Source organism: Equus quagga, chromosome 1 (genome assembly GCF_021613505.1).
Source record: "Equus quagga isolate Etosha38 chromosome 1, UCLA_HA_Equagga_1.0, whole genome shotgun sequence".
Taxonomy (NCBI): domain Eukaryota; kingdom Metazoa; phylum Chordata; class Mammalia; order Perissodactyla; family Equidae; genus Equus; species Equus quagga.
The window spans coordinates 135,685,158-135,700,259 of NC_060267.1; the positions used below are offsets into that span (position 1 = coordinate 135,685,158).

General features: G+C 57.1%; 1 protein-coding gene across 1 annotated transcript in view; it reads left to right on the forward strand.

Annotated features, from left to right (window-relative positions):
• The first annotated feature begins 1,001 nt into the window (after positions 1–1,001).
• The window catches only part of CACNA2D2 (calcium voltage-gated channel auxiliary subunit alpha2delta 2), a 141,235-nt gene continuing 127,134 nt past the window's right edge, over positions 1,002–15,102 (forward strand). Inside the window, exon 1 of the mRNA XM_046686268.1 lies at positions 1,002–1,216. Within this exon, the coding sequence (XP_046542224.1) occupies positions 1,002–1,216 (215 nt within the window). The remainder of the gene's footprint in view (positions 1,217–15,102) is intronic.

A 15,102-nucleotide genomic window follows, 5' to 3' on the forward strand; every position in this document is an offset into this window, starting at 1 on the left:
TTGACATCAGCCCAGCCTTCTCCTGGCAGCAGAGGAGACTCAGGGGCCTCCAAGACAGAAAAGATTGGATTGTGCAGGAGTGAGTTTCCTGGCACTGGAGGAGTCTAAATAGATGCTGTGCAAGCCTTGGGAGCTGGGGCTTGGGGCTGGTCTGCACACAGTGCCTGCTTAGCCTAGGGAAGCGAAATGAATGGTTGCAGAGGGCTGCATCCTGCCCTTCTCTGCCCCTCACAACTGTACAACTGGATCCAGGTTCCTGCTCAGGGAGCTGGGAGACCCAAGCCCTTTCTTTCTGTCAGGGGCTGGGAATCCAAGTCCCCCCAGAGATAACTCTTGAAGGTAGCTGGAGCCACTGGAGATGTGAGTTCAGCACCGTTGCCCTCTACTGCGGTCTTGGCTGAAGCCTGCCATTCCACCATTAAACCTGTGACTCCAGTCTTAAGCCTGTTGAAGGTCGAGCCCCCAGAAGGGTCACATATGTGCCTGCCCTGGGCCTCGGGGCGGGACACTCTTCCCGCGCGCGCTGCAGAGAGGAGCATCAGGGTCTCAGGGTATGGGCAAGGGCGCACATTGGCAGCTCGGACCGCGACTGGGGCGCAGGACGAGCGCGCCCGGGCAGGCTCCGGGCTGCGCGGGGAGCTGGGGCGCGCAGGCACGAGCGGGCGCGTGGCCGTGGCGGGGGCGCGCGGGGGCGGGCCGGACAAGGAGGGAGGGAGGAGGGAGGAGGGCGGCGCCGGCAGGTTAGCGGCGGCCGCTATTTGAGCGCCGGTCCCGGGCCAGGCGCTCAGAGCGCTTCGAGCCAGCGCGGCGGAGAGATCGTAACGCGCAACCCGCAGAGGCGCTGCGGTCGGTGCAGCCCCGGAGGCCCCGTGCGAAAAAGGCGGCGGCGGAAGAGAGGCCGGATTGCCGCCCGCCGCCCGCGCCCCCCCCAACCCCCCCCCCCCCCCCCCCCCCCCCCCCCCCCCCCCCCCTCCCCGCGGCGCCGCATCTTGAATGGAAACATGGCGGTGCCGGCTCAGACCTGCGGCGCCTCTCGGCCCGGCCCGGCGCGGACCGCTCTCCCTTGGCCCGGCCGCAGCCCCCGGCCCGGCCCCGGCACCCGGCGCCCGGCGGCCCGGCCCCCGCGCCCACTGTTGCTGCTATTGCCGCCGCTGCTGCTTCTACCGCTGCTCGCCGCCCCCGGCGCCTCTGCCTACAGCTTCCCCCAGCAGCACACGTAAGTGGCCTCTGCCGGCTGCGGGACCCCGGCGGAGCCCTGCGCCCCCTTTTCGCCTCCAGCCTGCGCCGGTCCCTTCCCGCGCCCCGCACCAGTGAGGGGGCGCTGGGTCCCTCTGCCCGCTGCTCCCGGGGGCGACGGCCCCAAGCCCAGAAGGCGAGCAGACGTGGTCCCGGCGCTTCTGGCTGCGTCGCGAAACTTCCCCGCGGTGCCCCTTCTCTCCCCAACCCCTCAAACAGGGCAGAGCAAGATCTTCAATTCTCTGGGTGGGATGGGGTGGGGTGGGGGGTCCAAGCTTGCCAGCTGATTCCCTTGCCGCTCTCCCGGTGAGAGAGGGACCTGGGGTTCGGTGAGGGGGGCGGCCAGCGACCCCTTCCCGACGGAGTTGGAGCCGCGCCTCTGCCCCACGTTTCCTCCCTGGTGGGAACCTGGCGCTTTCCAGCCAGAGGTGGGGGGCACCTCCACCCTGTCTTCATTGGCCTTTTCCTTTGAGGGGGAGTGCTGGATGCAGAGGATGCTAGCACCTTCTTGTTGTGGCCAGTGCCACAGAGGGGATCATTGTCCCCTGTTCTTGCCCGCCCCCTCCATCTGGGAGGAGTCTGAGCCTTCTCTCCCTCTCCAGGAGCCCACAGACTCGGGCATCCTCCTCAGGGTGAGCTCGGCCAGATGTGTCTTGGGCTGAAAGTGCATGTGGCCTTTAGGATAGCAGCTATTTCTCTGGGCACCATGCCCCAGCTTTATGTCAGTGCCCAGAAACCCCTCCCCACTGTGGCTTTGGGGCATGGGGACCACCTTGCTCTCTGTTACCTGTCTCTGGGTCTGAGGAACCACCTGTCCCTGGACTCCTTCATCAGTGACCAAGCCAGGGATCTGGGAAATGAGTAGCTGGGCTGCTAGTGGCCAAGGGGAAGGGTCTGGTCTCAGGGAATGGGAGGGGCTGGCTCTGCGTCCTTAGACCAGTCCTGCTCAAGGGTAGGAGCCCCTGGTTCTGCCTCAAAACCTGCCAGCTCCAGCTTGTAGGTTCTCCCCGATGAGGGAAAAACAAACTCTGAACGGCACTGCTCTGAGTCTCTCTCCGTCTCGTCATCTCTCTCCTCTCACAGCCTGGCTGTGCTCAGGCGGGTGATCAGTTGGCAAATTACAGGTGCCGCACGGACGTGTCCTCTGTCAGCCGTCTGGATTTTTCGTGTGTGTATGTGAGGGGTGCGCAGGGAGAAGAGAGTCATATGGAAGTTCAGGGCTTGTGGGTGTGTTTTTTTTTTTTATTTGCTTTGGTGAAAATGGACTTAAGTCACAATGTTTAAAAAGAGCAAAAGCATTATTTTTTTGTTGTTCTTTTTTCCTCAAAGCCAAGCCACAGTTATTCTTGCCCTAGCCGTTTCATAGCTCCTTGAGTGCAGCTGTAAGGAACCGTTTCTTTTCACCACTTCCCACCGCACTACCTCTCCTTGCAGCCTGCAGGGGGTCAGATGGCTGTTGGGTCTACATGGGTCTCCTTTGAAAGGCCATTGTGAGACCCTGACCAGAGTGGACACCTGTCCCTCTGTCCCCAGCCAGAAGATAGTGAGGCGGGTGTGATGACAGCGGCACATTTCCAGCTGGACGCGCTTCTCTTGTCGATATAGTTGGAGCTAATTTGAGGGTTTGGGACATGTCTTGCAAACCGTAATTAGAGAATGAGAGTGGGGGCGGGGTGGGGGCTGCGCAGCTCTCAGGGTCTAGGGGGAGGTGACTAATGGTGCGACGACACGCAGGGTTTGCCATGACAGCCAGCGCCCTTCAGCTGCCCTGGTCCCGCAGATGCGGATGCCCGTTGATCCTTGGAGGGAGGAAGAGGAGGGAATCGACGGAGGGTCCCCTTGCAGGACCATGGCTAGTTGGGGTTTGGCTTTTGTTGAGCTGACATGAAAGGCTGAGGCTGCTGCCGCGGGGCTGCTCCGGGGTGAGCAGCCTCTCTGAACTCTCCTGGGTCAGCGTGGCCAGGCTAGCATGAGGCTTTGATACAGGTGGCTTTTTGAAGTGGGAAGTGGCACCCTCAGCCTCATGACACTGGCGTGACGACCCCTCGGTGGAGAGAGCCCTTGATGAGAAAGTCATTTCCTCGTTAGCGTCTAGCAGTGTGACAGGGCCCGGCTTTGCAAGCTGCTGGGTTTTAAGCAAGTGTGGGGTTGGGGTCCAGTGGCTGTTGTTTCTGTCATTGCTCTGGCAGCGTGGCTGTCTGTCCACCAGGTGAAGTGGACCAAGGCTGCCGCTGGATGGAGGAGGGCAGAGGAGTTACGGTTGGAGGGAGGACAGGGCTGTGGTTTGGGGGTGGGGGGCTCTCTCACCCCACCTGGACCTGGATCAGGGTTTCAAACAAGGAGGAGGCCACGTGTGTGCAAACGCATGTCTGTGCATACGTGTACTCATGTGTCTGGGGGTGAGTGGGGGAGATGGAGTCAGAGCATACACACTCCCTTTCACCTGCTTCCTCCTGTTCCTATTTCTGCTCATCTCAGGTTCCTGCTGCTGCTGGCTGAGGGGCAGCCCTCACTGCTTTGCCTGCTTGGTGTCTTTTCCTCTCTCAATCCTGTCATCTCCTTCCTCTCCTGCCCTCTTTCTCGGGTCTCTCATCTGTTCTCCCCCCATCACCTCCCCCACGCTTCCTCGCCCATCCCTCTCATCTCTCTGTGCCTACCCTGCCTGCCTCTTTTGTCATCTCTTGGACCTCTGTCCCCTGTTCTCTGGCATCCCTGGGTTTCTCTGTCCTCTGCTCTGGGGGTTCCTGGCTGAGTGCTGGGGGAGTGCCTGGCTGGCTGGACCTTCTTAGCCCGACTCTGCCCCAGTGATGATGCTGGCCAGCACCTCTCTTCCTCTGGGGGTGGGTGGGTAGGTGGAAAGCAGAGAGGGGCCTGAGGGGTCTGGAACCCCCAGCAGATTAATGACAGCCAGAGTACGTGCTCCTTTTCCTGAGTGCCCATGACAGGGCATGCATCAGTCTAGCTACGGTTAATGGTGGGTGACGTGTGTCTGTCTGGGCCTCCGAGCCTGCGTCTTCTCCTCTCTGTGACTCTCTCTGTTAGAGGGAGGCAACATCACACATCTGGGTCCCCCATCTCCCCAAGAACCTGCCGCAGCTTTTGCAGGAGGGAGGAGGGGTGAGACTTCTCAGCCTGCTGCTGCTGCTGGTGGCATATAGAGCTGCCAGGTGCCCCCATCCCTCCTAATGTTGAGGATTCGGGAGTGTGACCCTTGGCTGCTCTCCCCCTCAGGATCCACCATTATTGGGCCAGCTCTGTCAGGCTAGCCCTTGAGAAGAGTGGGAGCCTGTTTTAAGATGAGTCCCCTCACAGTCTGCTGGTGGGTCTTACTCTGGATTCTCAGTCACACTTGTGTCCCCAAAGGAGAAACTGACTCATGAGTGGAGCAAGCACTTCTGTACTCAGCGCCTCCTTCTCCCCTCTGCTGGTGTGCAGGTGGGCACAGCCAACTCTTGGCACCTCAGATGTGTATGGGTGGACCCTGCCATCTCCTGGGAGGAGGCAGTTTGGGGACATGCTGAGTGTCAGGTATAGGCCCTGCCAGCTCAAGCTTTGGTCTCCAGAGCTGATCCTCTCCATTGGGATGACCTTGCCTAAGTTTCCCTAACTAAGATAATAGAATCTGCTTAAGAGCCTGGTGGTGAAAATTAATGGGAGAGGGTGTACCTCTGGTGGGCAGGGAGGGTTCCATGGGTGGATGCCATGGCAGCTGTTATTAACATTAGCATCAGACCCTGATGGTGCAGCCTGATGGGCCCCCACTCCCATGGGCTGAGCACCTCCCTATCTCTCTGCTTTGTTTATGCTGTCCCCTCATCAATGCATACATTTCTCCAGGGTTTAGATCCTCTGTAAAGGTCTCATACCCTCACCGCCTGGAGGCCTCTGGGTTGTGCTGCTGGTTTAGGATGTACTCAACCACGTGGGATATCAGCTTCTTAAGGACAGACACTGGGCCACCTCCCTCCCTCACTTCCCGAGGCCCCACTTGACCATGGAGGGGAACATCACGAGGCTAATGATGGCCTCCCCTCACAGAGCTCAGGCCAGGCCTCTTACCCACATTACCGCCTTGACCTCAGAACCCATGGCCATGCCCATACCACAGATGGGGACACTGAGACTCAGAAAGATGAAGGGACCTGCCCAAAGCCCCACTACTGGAGGCAGGGCTGGGAGAGGACTGATCTGTCAGGTACTTAGCTGCCCTGCCAGGGGGCTGGCACATCTGGGCAGTGGGCCCAGGAAGTTGGGGGTGGGAACTCAAAACCTGGGTCTTTGGAAGAAAATGAAGAGGCCTAAGACATGTGAGGCACACCTGGGCCTCCTGGCTGTCACCTTTCCTGCTCTGTCCCTCTGTTTTCTTCTGGGTCTCAGGTAACCCTGAGAGGGCCTTTGTTGGCCCAAGGCTGTCCTGCCAGCCTCACTGCTCATGGCCCCCATGCCCACCTCCACCCCCTCCCACATGTACACAGGCCATCACAGAGCTCCTCTGCCCCCAGCCCCTGTTTTTCCTTTCTCTGAGGCTTTGAATCTTGGGTCAGGCCTGCCTGGAATGGAGGAATGGGTGGGAGGGACTGCATCTTGAGATGCCGAGATGCCGTCTCCCCCTCCAGATTCCAGTATGATTCCGGAGAGAAAGGTCATGGAGGTGGGGGTGAGTGTTGTTAATGGAAACCTGAGGCTGGATCCTATAGTCCCTCGGCAGCTGTGTCAGGCCAGAGAGGACTTCAGAGAACTCGGACGTTATGGATGCTTGGGTTTTCATGCTGTCTGGACAGGTGGGGCCTGGGGTGGGGGGTGGCAAATCAGGGCTCACATTCCTAGGGAGCTATTCAGGGAACAGCTAGAGGTTTGGAAGTCAACGCAGGTAGGAATGTGGCATGGGCCTATCTGGCAGTGTGGTGTTGTCTGTGGGTGGGGGATGGTCTCTTTCTTTCTCCTCCCCCTTCTTGTACCCCACCCCCTGCTGCTGTCCTCACAGGCTTCCAGATTTGAGATCTGCCTAGGGCACTGGGGACCCGTGTCTTTGAGTGAGTGGGCTCAGGGCCTCAGGCCTGGGGAGGGAGCCCCAGACCTAGGGTACTCTAAAGGCAAGGGTGGGGGGCTTCCCCATGCTGGCTGCATCCCTCCAGCCAACTGGGGAGCTTCTCTTCGTGTCAGGTTGGTTTTTTCCCCTTTCTTCTGGTGCTTACTGTCTAAACAAGCAGCTACAGAATCAATATTCGTATTCCCAGAGGGAGGTGTATGTGTGGTTTTTGCTTTTTTTCCTTTCCCTTCCTCTCTTGTCCTGCGTAACCTGAAGAGCCTCCTGAGCTGCCTGTGGCTGAGGGCGGGGGGAGTTGGCAGTACAGGTGACCACACAAATTGAGATGCCCCTGGGGGGCTTGCAAAGTCCCCACAGGGATCTCTTGGAGCCACCCTAAAGGAGTCAAGATGCTGTCATTCAGGCCTGCAGAGTCTGACACTGACCTTATGTGGGCAGGTCCCGGGGGCAACACTCAGCCAGGCCCTGCCCTGCCACCATGGGGCTTAGGCTATTGGTTTGGTGTCCCTGGACCTGGTCCTGTTCATGGACCACCTAGTGCCCCTCCCACCTTACCTGGGCCCCATCCCTCTGGGGCTGGTCTGGGCGGCTGGGCCCCTGGCCGCTGGGCTCCTGTCTAGCTGGGATTAAGTGGGGGAGAGTCTTCATCATGCCTCTGTCAAAGGCAGTCCCAGCCCAATTCTCTTAGCTGGGTAGCTTGCATGGTTGTGACCTTGGACAAGGCCCCTCTTCCCCCTGGGCCTCAGTTTCCTCTCTTCCAGGGCCCTTCTGACTCTGACATTGTGGTGTCCTAAGAAGACAGGTCCTGGGTCTTCCTGCTCCTCTCCACACTCTGCTCTAGCCGTAGGGGTGACTCCTGACCCCCAGCCCAGCTGGGCCTCATCCCCTACAGTGTGCAGAGTCTGCAGCCCCTGCTCTGGCCTCTGGCCTCTGGCCACACCTTGGGCTTCCCAAAGCTGCTTCTCAGACTGACCCACTTTGAGCTCTGATCAACCTAATTGTTTAGCAGACAGGGAGGGGCGTAGGAAGTCTTTCCTGCTGATCCTTAACCATCTCTCCCCACTCTGGACACAATTCTCGTTAAATGAAGGAGAAAGGAGTGGGTGAGAAGGTGAAGTGGCCCTCTCTACCCCTCTTCCCTGCCCCTCTTAGACCCTGGGCCCCTTGCTCCCACCTTGATGTCTTCCTTCCTGCTCGCCAGTCTTTCTGAATGAGTCCCCCGTCTTGATGCACACTGAGGCTCTGCTACACCTCTCACCAGCTGTGTGACCTTGGGAACTTCCTCAGCCTCTCTGGGTCTTGAGGCCTCATCTGTAAAACAGGGTTCCCTTGATTGTACTACCTCATAGGGTTGGGGTGTAAAAGATCAGGAGGCATGGGCCTGGCCCACAGGAATGCATGATAAGGGTCTGTGGATCGTAACTGGACCCATGATGGTTCTCAGCCCAGTGGGACCTGCACTCCAAGTGCCAAGCACCTGTCCCGTCATACATAGCACCCACTGCCCAGCCAGGCTGTACAAGCACCTGTGACTCAATGGTGGTTTCTGGGTCTTTCCTCTAATGCTTGGCCTTTGCCTTGGCCTGTGTGCACATGTAAGCTTGTGTGTGGAAGTGTCTACATGTGTGCTCTTATGTGTGTTTGTGCACATGTGTTGGGTATGTTCATGTGAGTGCACTATCGTATGAATGTCCATCTGTATATGAAGACACTTGCTTGTGTGGGTGTGTATGAATCTGTGTTCCCGTGTGTGTGCATGCTTGCATGTTGCTTGCATTCGCATGTGTGTACGTGTATGCTCATATGTATACATGAGTGTAGGTTGTGCAAGTGTGTACATATGAATGTGAATGTAGGTGTGTGTGCTTGTGCGTGTGTGCGCATATGTATGTGCAGACATGTCTATGGTTTATCTCTCTGCGCCCAGAATGCACTCCGGGTGCCCACCTTCTGCACCCGCCTTTGAGGTTAATGCCAGGGCTCCACTGGGAAAATGCTGGCAGTGGGAAATAAAGCCGCCTGGTTGTTAGGACCCGTGTTTTGCAAACTTTTATGTCGGCAACAGCCTGAGTTAAGGCTGAGCTGGAAAGTTTGATCATCTACCAATTGGCTCGATGACAGCCTGCAAAGGAAACACACAGAGGCTGCGTCCTTGTAATTCAAATTTTTGCAAATTGGATGGTATGTAGATGCACTGGAGGACTTGCGACTCAGAGAAGCTTGGTAAGTCCTTTGTAAAGCGAAGCATCTTCGCAAACAGCCCTTCCTGTGTGGAGAGTCCTAGGGTAGGTGTGGGGGTTGAGGCTCAGGCAAAGTGGAAACTCTTGCTGTGTGACCTTGGGCTGGCGTTTTCCCTTCTTGGAGTGAGTGCTTTTCATTTGCACACTGCAGGGAGGGAGACTGGCATCCCCTGAAGTGTCTGCTGTAGGTTTGGGGTTCTCGCTCCCAGCAAGACATTCATGCAGTCAGCTGTAGGCACGATTTGGGGTAAAAAAATCTTGGGTCGATGGTCCCCACAGGTTCCTCTGTTTGCGGCACCTCCAGCAAAGCCTTTTCTTTTCAAGGATGAATTTTTGTTTCCTGGGTCTTTATAAACAAAGCTATCTAGGTGCACAGTGCTGGCTGCCGGCCCCTTGGGGCTGTGTGGGCCCTGATCTGGTGGGTTCTGATGTCTGAGAGAACTGTAAATTTTGCTTTCCTGGCATTCTCTGGGCCTATGTGTTGTCAGTGCTGGGATGGCCTACATCCTCGGCGTTTCAGGAGGGGGCTTCTGCAAAGGGCAGAAATGTCTTCCTGTTGGGAACCTATAAGGCCGGTGAGGGTTCCTTTGGGGCAGAAAACCTGGGCAAGACCATCTCCTTGGGCAGTGTGGGCTTTGCATGGTTCCCAGACTTGCGAAGGACGCATCCTAGCCACAGAAGCCCCTGCGGACCCAGATACCTCCATTGTACAGACAGGGAAACTGATGCCTGAGGTGACGGAAAGGAGCCTCGGGCCCCACATTTCTACTGGCCGCACGCACTCTGTGGGCAAGGCCCAGTCCCCAGGGCTCAGTGCAGGCTGCTTGAAGAGTGCTCCCTGTTCGGCCATCCTTGCACTAGGACTTACAACAGGTTCTCATAAATAAACACATTCCTGACACGGGAAGCAAGAATGGTTTGAGGCCTCCTGTGGCAAACCCTGCAGAGCAAGATGCCTGTGAGGTGTGAGGCCAGCTCCTGGTGTTTCTCTGGGGCAGACGTCGATGCCCTGTGCCATTTTGGAGTCAGCGAGGCTTTCAGGGTGCCCTGAGAAAGGACAGCTCTGTCACCAGGTGGGCATGAAAGTGAATGGGCTGGCGTGTTCCTGAGATGGGTAGAATTTCCAGGCTGACGTGGCATTTTAGCCTTGATCACTTCCCTCGGCAGCCCGTGCTCTCCTCCTGCCGGTGCTGCCTGAAATGCTGCGTTTGAAGCCTTAAAGGTCAGGCCTGGTGCTGCCACCAGTTCCAACAAACAAACAGCAAAACAACCCACCTCAGCCCTGCCCCCCACTTCATTTCTTAGAAAAGAGAGATGAGTTGGTGCAACAGGCCTCTGCGCTGAGGGCTCTCACAGACGGATGTTTCTCCTTTCTCCCTGTGAGCTGAGGCTGGGGTGGGTGTGGTGAGAAGGTGGGAGTCTTCCTTTCCTTTCCTGGACCCCCAGGCGTGCTACACTGTCTCCCATTGAGGGTTAGCTATGACCTTGCACCCCAGAAGCCTGTTGTGAGCAGAGCCCCACTTGTCAGCCTAGCATTCAAGGCCCTGTCTGGGCTGGCTTTGGTCTCTGGCCACTAGCTCTGTGAGTATCCAGGCTCCATCCAGCCAGGGCAAGCCACTTGCAGGTCCTAGTAGGAGCTCTGGCCTCCCCACCTTCTGGCGTTTGCTCACTGTGTCTCTCTACCAGGCTGCCCTGCTGGGCCTGAGTACTGGGACAAAGAGCCTTCCCAACAGATGCCCTCCTCTGACTCCCTACCCCCTTTGGGCCTCTCCTTCAACCCTGTGTCCCCTCCCCCAGCTCTGTGCCCAGTTTGCAGGAGCCTTCTAGGAGTGGGCATTGACCTGACTACTGCCCCCTCCAAAGCTGAGTCCAAGGAGTATACTTGGCTACGAGGAAAAGATGTTGCTTCTGGTACATCTTGGCAACCCTGACATCATGATTTTTTTCTTCATGGTTAGGCCCTTTATTCTCTGACAGGGAGCCTAGAGGTGAGTGAGTGTAGGCTGTCATCGAGGACCAAGTCCTCACCTGCACTCTACCTGGCTGGCCTCACTTTTGGTGTGGCTAAATGTCCTTGGCTGACTTCCCTCATTGCAACAAGATGGCTGCCACAGCTCCAGGCATCACATGTACCAGACATTAGGAGTAAAAGAGATGTTTCCTCTGGGTTCGTCTTAAGAGGCTAGGAAACCTCTCCGAGAAGCCCCTAGCCAACTTCCCCTCATACCTCATTGGCTAGCACTGGGTCACATGGCCACTCTAAACCAATCACTGGTAATTGGAAAGGTGCATTGTGATTGGCTCAGGCTAATCAGTATTTACCCTTGAGCTGAGGATAGGGTCACCTTGAGGCTAGAGGTGGAAGAGATTCTTGCAGACTTGGGTTTTGTTAGCAAGGAGGCAGGGAGTGATGGAGAATGGAGAGGCAGTATCTGCTGCAGGCTCAAACAAGAGGCTTGAACGTAGTGGGGGGGGCTGAGGAAGAAAGTGGGAGAGAAGGCATGGGAGGGTGTCCATACTGGAGGAAACATTTGTAAAGGAAGTGTAGTTATTTTAACCACATCATCAGTCACTATGAGCTGGGCCCTGGGTTGCATATTTCACATATGCTGTCCGATGAGATCAGTCCATTTTCATTCCCGTTTCACAGACAAGAAAAATTGAGGCTCAGCACAGCTTAGTGATGCTGAAATCACAGAGATGGTGAGTGTTTGAGGCAGAATTCCCACCCTGGTGCTTGGGTCAGAGCACTCAGCTGTTGCCTCACGCAGCCCTTCTGCAGCTCCCCTCCTCCAGCCAGCTCCCTGACCACAGGACCCTTGGGGTGCCCCCATACTCCCACACTCTTGCATCATACCTGTCCCTCTGCAAGGGCTGCCTCTCTCATCAGGCTGAGGTCCTTGGAGCATGATTTCATGGGGGCCACTGGCTTTGTCACTGGGCCTGTCCACCGCCCCCTCCCCCCCCAGGGTTCTTTGGAGGGCATGGGTGGATTAAGAGGATGCTGGCAGAGAGGCATGTCCTGCTGCTGCAGAGCAGTGCAGCTGACTTGGCCTTCATGACCCACAGCTGGGGAAGTGACCCATGGACATGGCCAAGGGGAGGGCCTGAACTTGGCTGGGTGCTGCCTGTGAGGCTTCACTCTCATCTTGGGCAAGGGTGGCTGCAGAGTGGGTGTACTTGCGTCCACTCACTACAGAGAGGACTGGGGTGTCATTGGTTGGCTCCCCTGTAAGCTGGTACTATAGAGACCACAGCCAAGGGGGCTGCTTCTGGTGGGCACAGGGGTAGGCACAGGAAGGGATCTCTGCCATTAGGACTGAGGACCCACTGGGGCAGCACCCATCTCCTTCCAAGGGGGTATAACAAGCACATACTCTGCACTGACCATAGAGTAAGCAGGGGAGGCATTGGGCGGGTTGCAAAGGCCCTGCCAACCCCGAGCAGGACCTGCCTGTGGTCCAGCTGACCTCTGCCTGTCCCTTAGTTCTTGGCTGGGAGTTACTGTTCCCTGAAGCCTCCCCTCACTTCCCCATGTGGGTCAGGGCCTTCCTAGGCTCCCTGAAGTCTCCCCTATTCTTTTTTTTTCTTTTTCTTCTTCTCCCCAAAGCCTCCCAGTACATTGTTGTAGATACTAGTTGTAGGTCCTTCTAGTTCTGCTAAGTGGGACGCCACCTCAGCGTGGCCTGATGAGCAGTGCTAGGTCCGCGTCCAGAATCCGAACCTGTGAAACCCTGGGCCGCCCAAGCAGAGCATGCGAGCTTAACCACTCGGCCACGGGGCCGGCCCCAGCTCCCCGTTCTTGTCCTGCAATAAACCTTGCAGCCTCCCCTTCAGGGGTGTGTGCCTGGAAGGGTCAGGGGCAGTGGCCACTTGTCCTTGGCTGGAGCTCCAGGCTAGTGCACACCAAGTGCTCAAAAAAGTGTTTGCTGAGCAGAGAGTCTGCGCAGGTGTCTGCAGGCCAAGCTGGTTGCGCCTGTGGAAGCTAGAGCAGCTTTTCCATGGTCTTGTACAGGGCCCCATAGGGGCCTGGCTTCGCTGGTGCTGCAGGGCAAAGGCCCCCCACGTACCCTCCTGTAGCTCTCTTTTAAGGAGTGTAGCTCTCTGCCTTAAGGGCTGCCCCGGGGAGAGAGGTGAAGGTGGGGTCTAGGGCCCCTTAGGCTGTGTTATTTAATTGGGTGGGGGCAGGCCTGGGCATCAGCATTTTTCCAGAGCCACCCAGGTGAACTAAGGTAGAGAACCATGGCTGTTGGGAATAGGAAGTTAAACACAGGACTGTCCCCTCCCCTCGCTCTGCCAGCAAGAAGGACTGAGGCTCCTAGGGAAAGGGGGTGGGGGCCAGAGTACTGGTTCTGGGGAGTCTCCTGGCTGTGGTCCCTGTGGGAGCCAGCTGTTCCCAGATGCCTGTGCATGTGGCCAGTGGCCAGAGTCTACAGCCTGTCCCAAGGAGATCACCAGGCCTCCTTAGCTGCTTACCTGACCCCTTCCTGACTGCCCCTCCTCTTTGACATTTGCTCATGCCCTGTCCACCCTGCTGACTGCTCCGCAGCCTGCCCATGTTTCAGGACCAGCCTCCTGACTACCCCTTCCCTGACCGGGTCCACCCCACACCTTAGCTGTGTGCCAGGCCTGCTCTCAGGGAGCTCACAGTATGTGGAGGAGATGTCAGTGAAGAAGAAATGAAAGCAAGGCAGAAGAAATAATAACCATGCATGGTCAGTGCTCCAAGTGTCATCTGATGGGTGATAAGACGCTGCCCTGGTCAGGGTGGGGAAGATGGGGCAGGGTTCATACTCAGAGTTCTGACAGGCCCTCTCAGGGACCCGGCCATTCCCATGGCCCTGGGCCTGCCCCAGTTAGGGCTATGAAGGCCCTGGGGAGAGCACTGGACCCACCTTCCTCTGAGGGTAAGCCACTGATGGGGGGGGGACAAGGACAAGGGGCGAGGGTGGGGTTGGGGAGAGGCTCACTGATATCAGTCCAGCCCTAGTTCCCAAAGCTCCAGGTAGGCCCTATCCGCTTCCTGCTGACATGCTCCCCGAGGCCACTGCAGCTCTGGGCAGTGCCTCTAGCAACTGGGTTGCCTTGGGCTGCCCACAGCTCATGACGCGCCCCGCCTGCCTGGTGCCCCACAGCCCCAAGTTCCCTGGCACTGAGCAGCTGGGGAGGGTGGCGGGGAACAATCCCAGAGGCCATTAAGCTGGGTGATTTACATGGCTCCTGAGCCAGCGCCGGGGGAAATATATTTCACAGGTGATTTCCAGACTGGTGGCGTATGGAGGAGGCCATTACTCTAAAAGGGAGAGAGGTGGGGACTTAACGGGGCCGTCTAGAGGGACCTGGAACTGTGGGCTTTGTTGGCCTTGCTGTGTCTGCCTGCTGTCTGCCAGAAACCCTGGTCCAGGGGACAGAGGTGGAGGAGGGAGGAGCTGGGCGTCATAAAGAGAGCCCCAGAGGTGACCTTGTTTGAGTCATTTTGTACCTGTTTCCTAATCTTTAAAATGGGATTATATTTCCTATATTTTGTGATTGTGAGGATGGAGCACCAATCATTTTTGAACCCCTGCTGTGTGCCGGGCCCTGTGCTCAGGAGATGATGTTTTAGTGACAATATCTGTGTCAAAAAATACCAGGAGGGGCCGGCCCGGTGGCCCAGCACTTAAGTTCGCATGTTCTGCTTCGGCAGCCTGGGGTTTGCCACTTTGGATCCCGGGTGCCTACCTACGCACCGCTTGGCAAGCCATGCTGTGGCAGGTGTCCTACATATAAAGTTGAGGAAGATGGGCACGGATGTTAGCTCAGGGCCAGTCTTCCTCAGCAAAAAAGAGGAGGATTGGCAGTAGATGTTAGCTCAGGGCTAATCTTCCTAATAAATAAATAAATAAATAACCAGGAAAATGGTGAGTGCTTTGCACTTGCAGGTACCTCTGGCTCAAGCAGCAGCAGGAGGGTCTTCCTGCTGAAACCTGCATCTAGCTGGGGGGAATAATAGTAGTATCCTCAACCTCTGTTTTTGAGCTGAGGCTCAGTGTTCTCTGCTGCCGCCAGCCTTGGGGGTCAAGATCACAAGTTACAAACCACGGGGCAATGTCAGGATGCCCAGGCCAGGAGGCTCTGCACCAGGGCTCGGTTGGAATGGGCACCAATTAATGACTGTGGAGTGAATGAATGAGTGAATGAATGGAATCAGTTCCCAAGAGACTGAGCACCTCCCTGCCTGTCTGATTCCCCTTTCCCTCAGGTGGAGGGCCTACCTTCCCTGGGTGCTCCCACACTCTTGCAGCCCGGGGCCTCCTCTCCCCAGGTGGAGAGCTCCTGGAGCTAGGAGCCATGTGTTAAATTCATTTCCCAGCAAGACGAGCAGTTGGCAACCTTGTGTTATATAAAGTTTACAAAGTTGATGGCCAGCCATTCACAGCCTTGCTTTCCCCATCTGAGGAACTGGGAGAGGCAGCCTGTCCCATCGCCTTTCTCACAGACAGGGCTTGAGGACATGTGAGCTGGTCTGGTAAAGATAGGTCACATGCCATGGCAGGGGTGGCCTGCAGGTCATTGCAAGGCAGACAGAAGGGCCTGGAG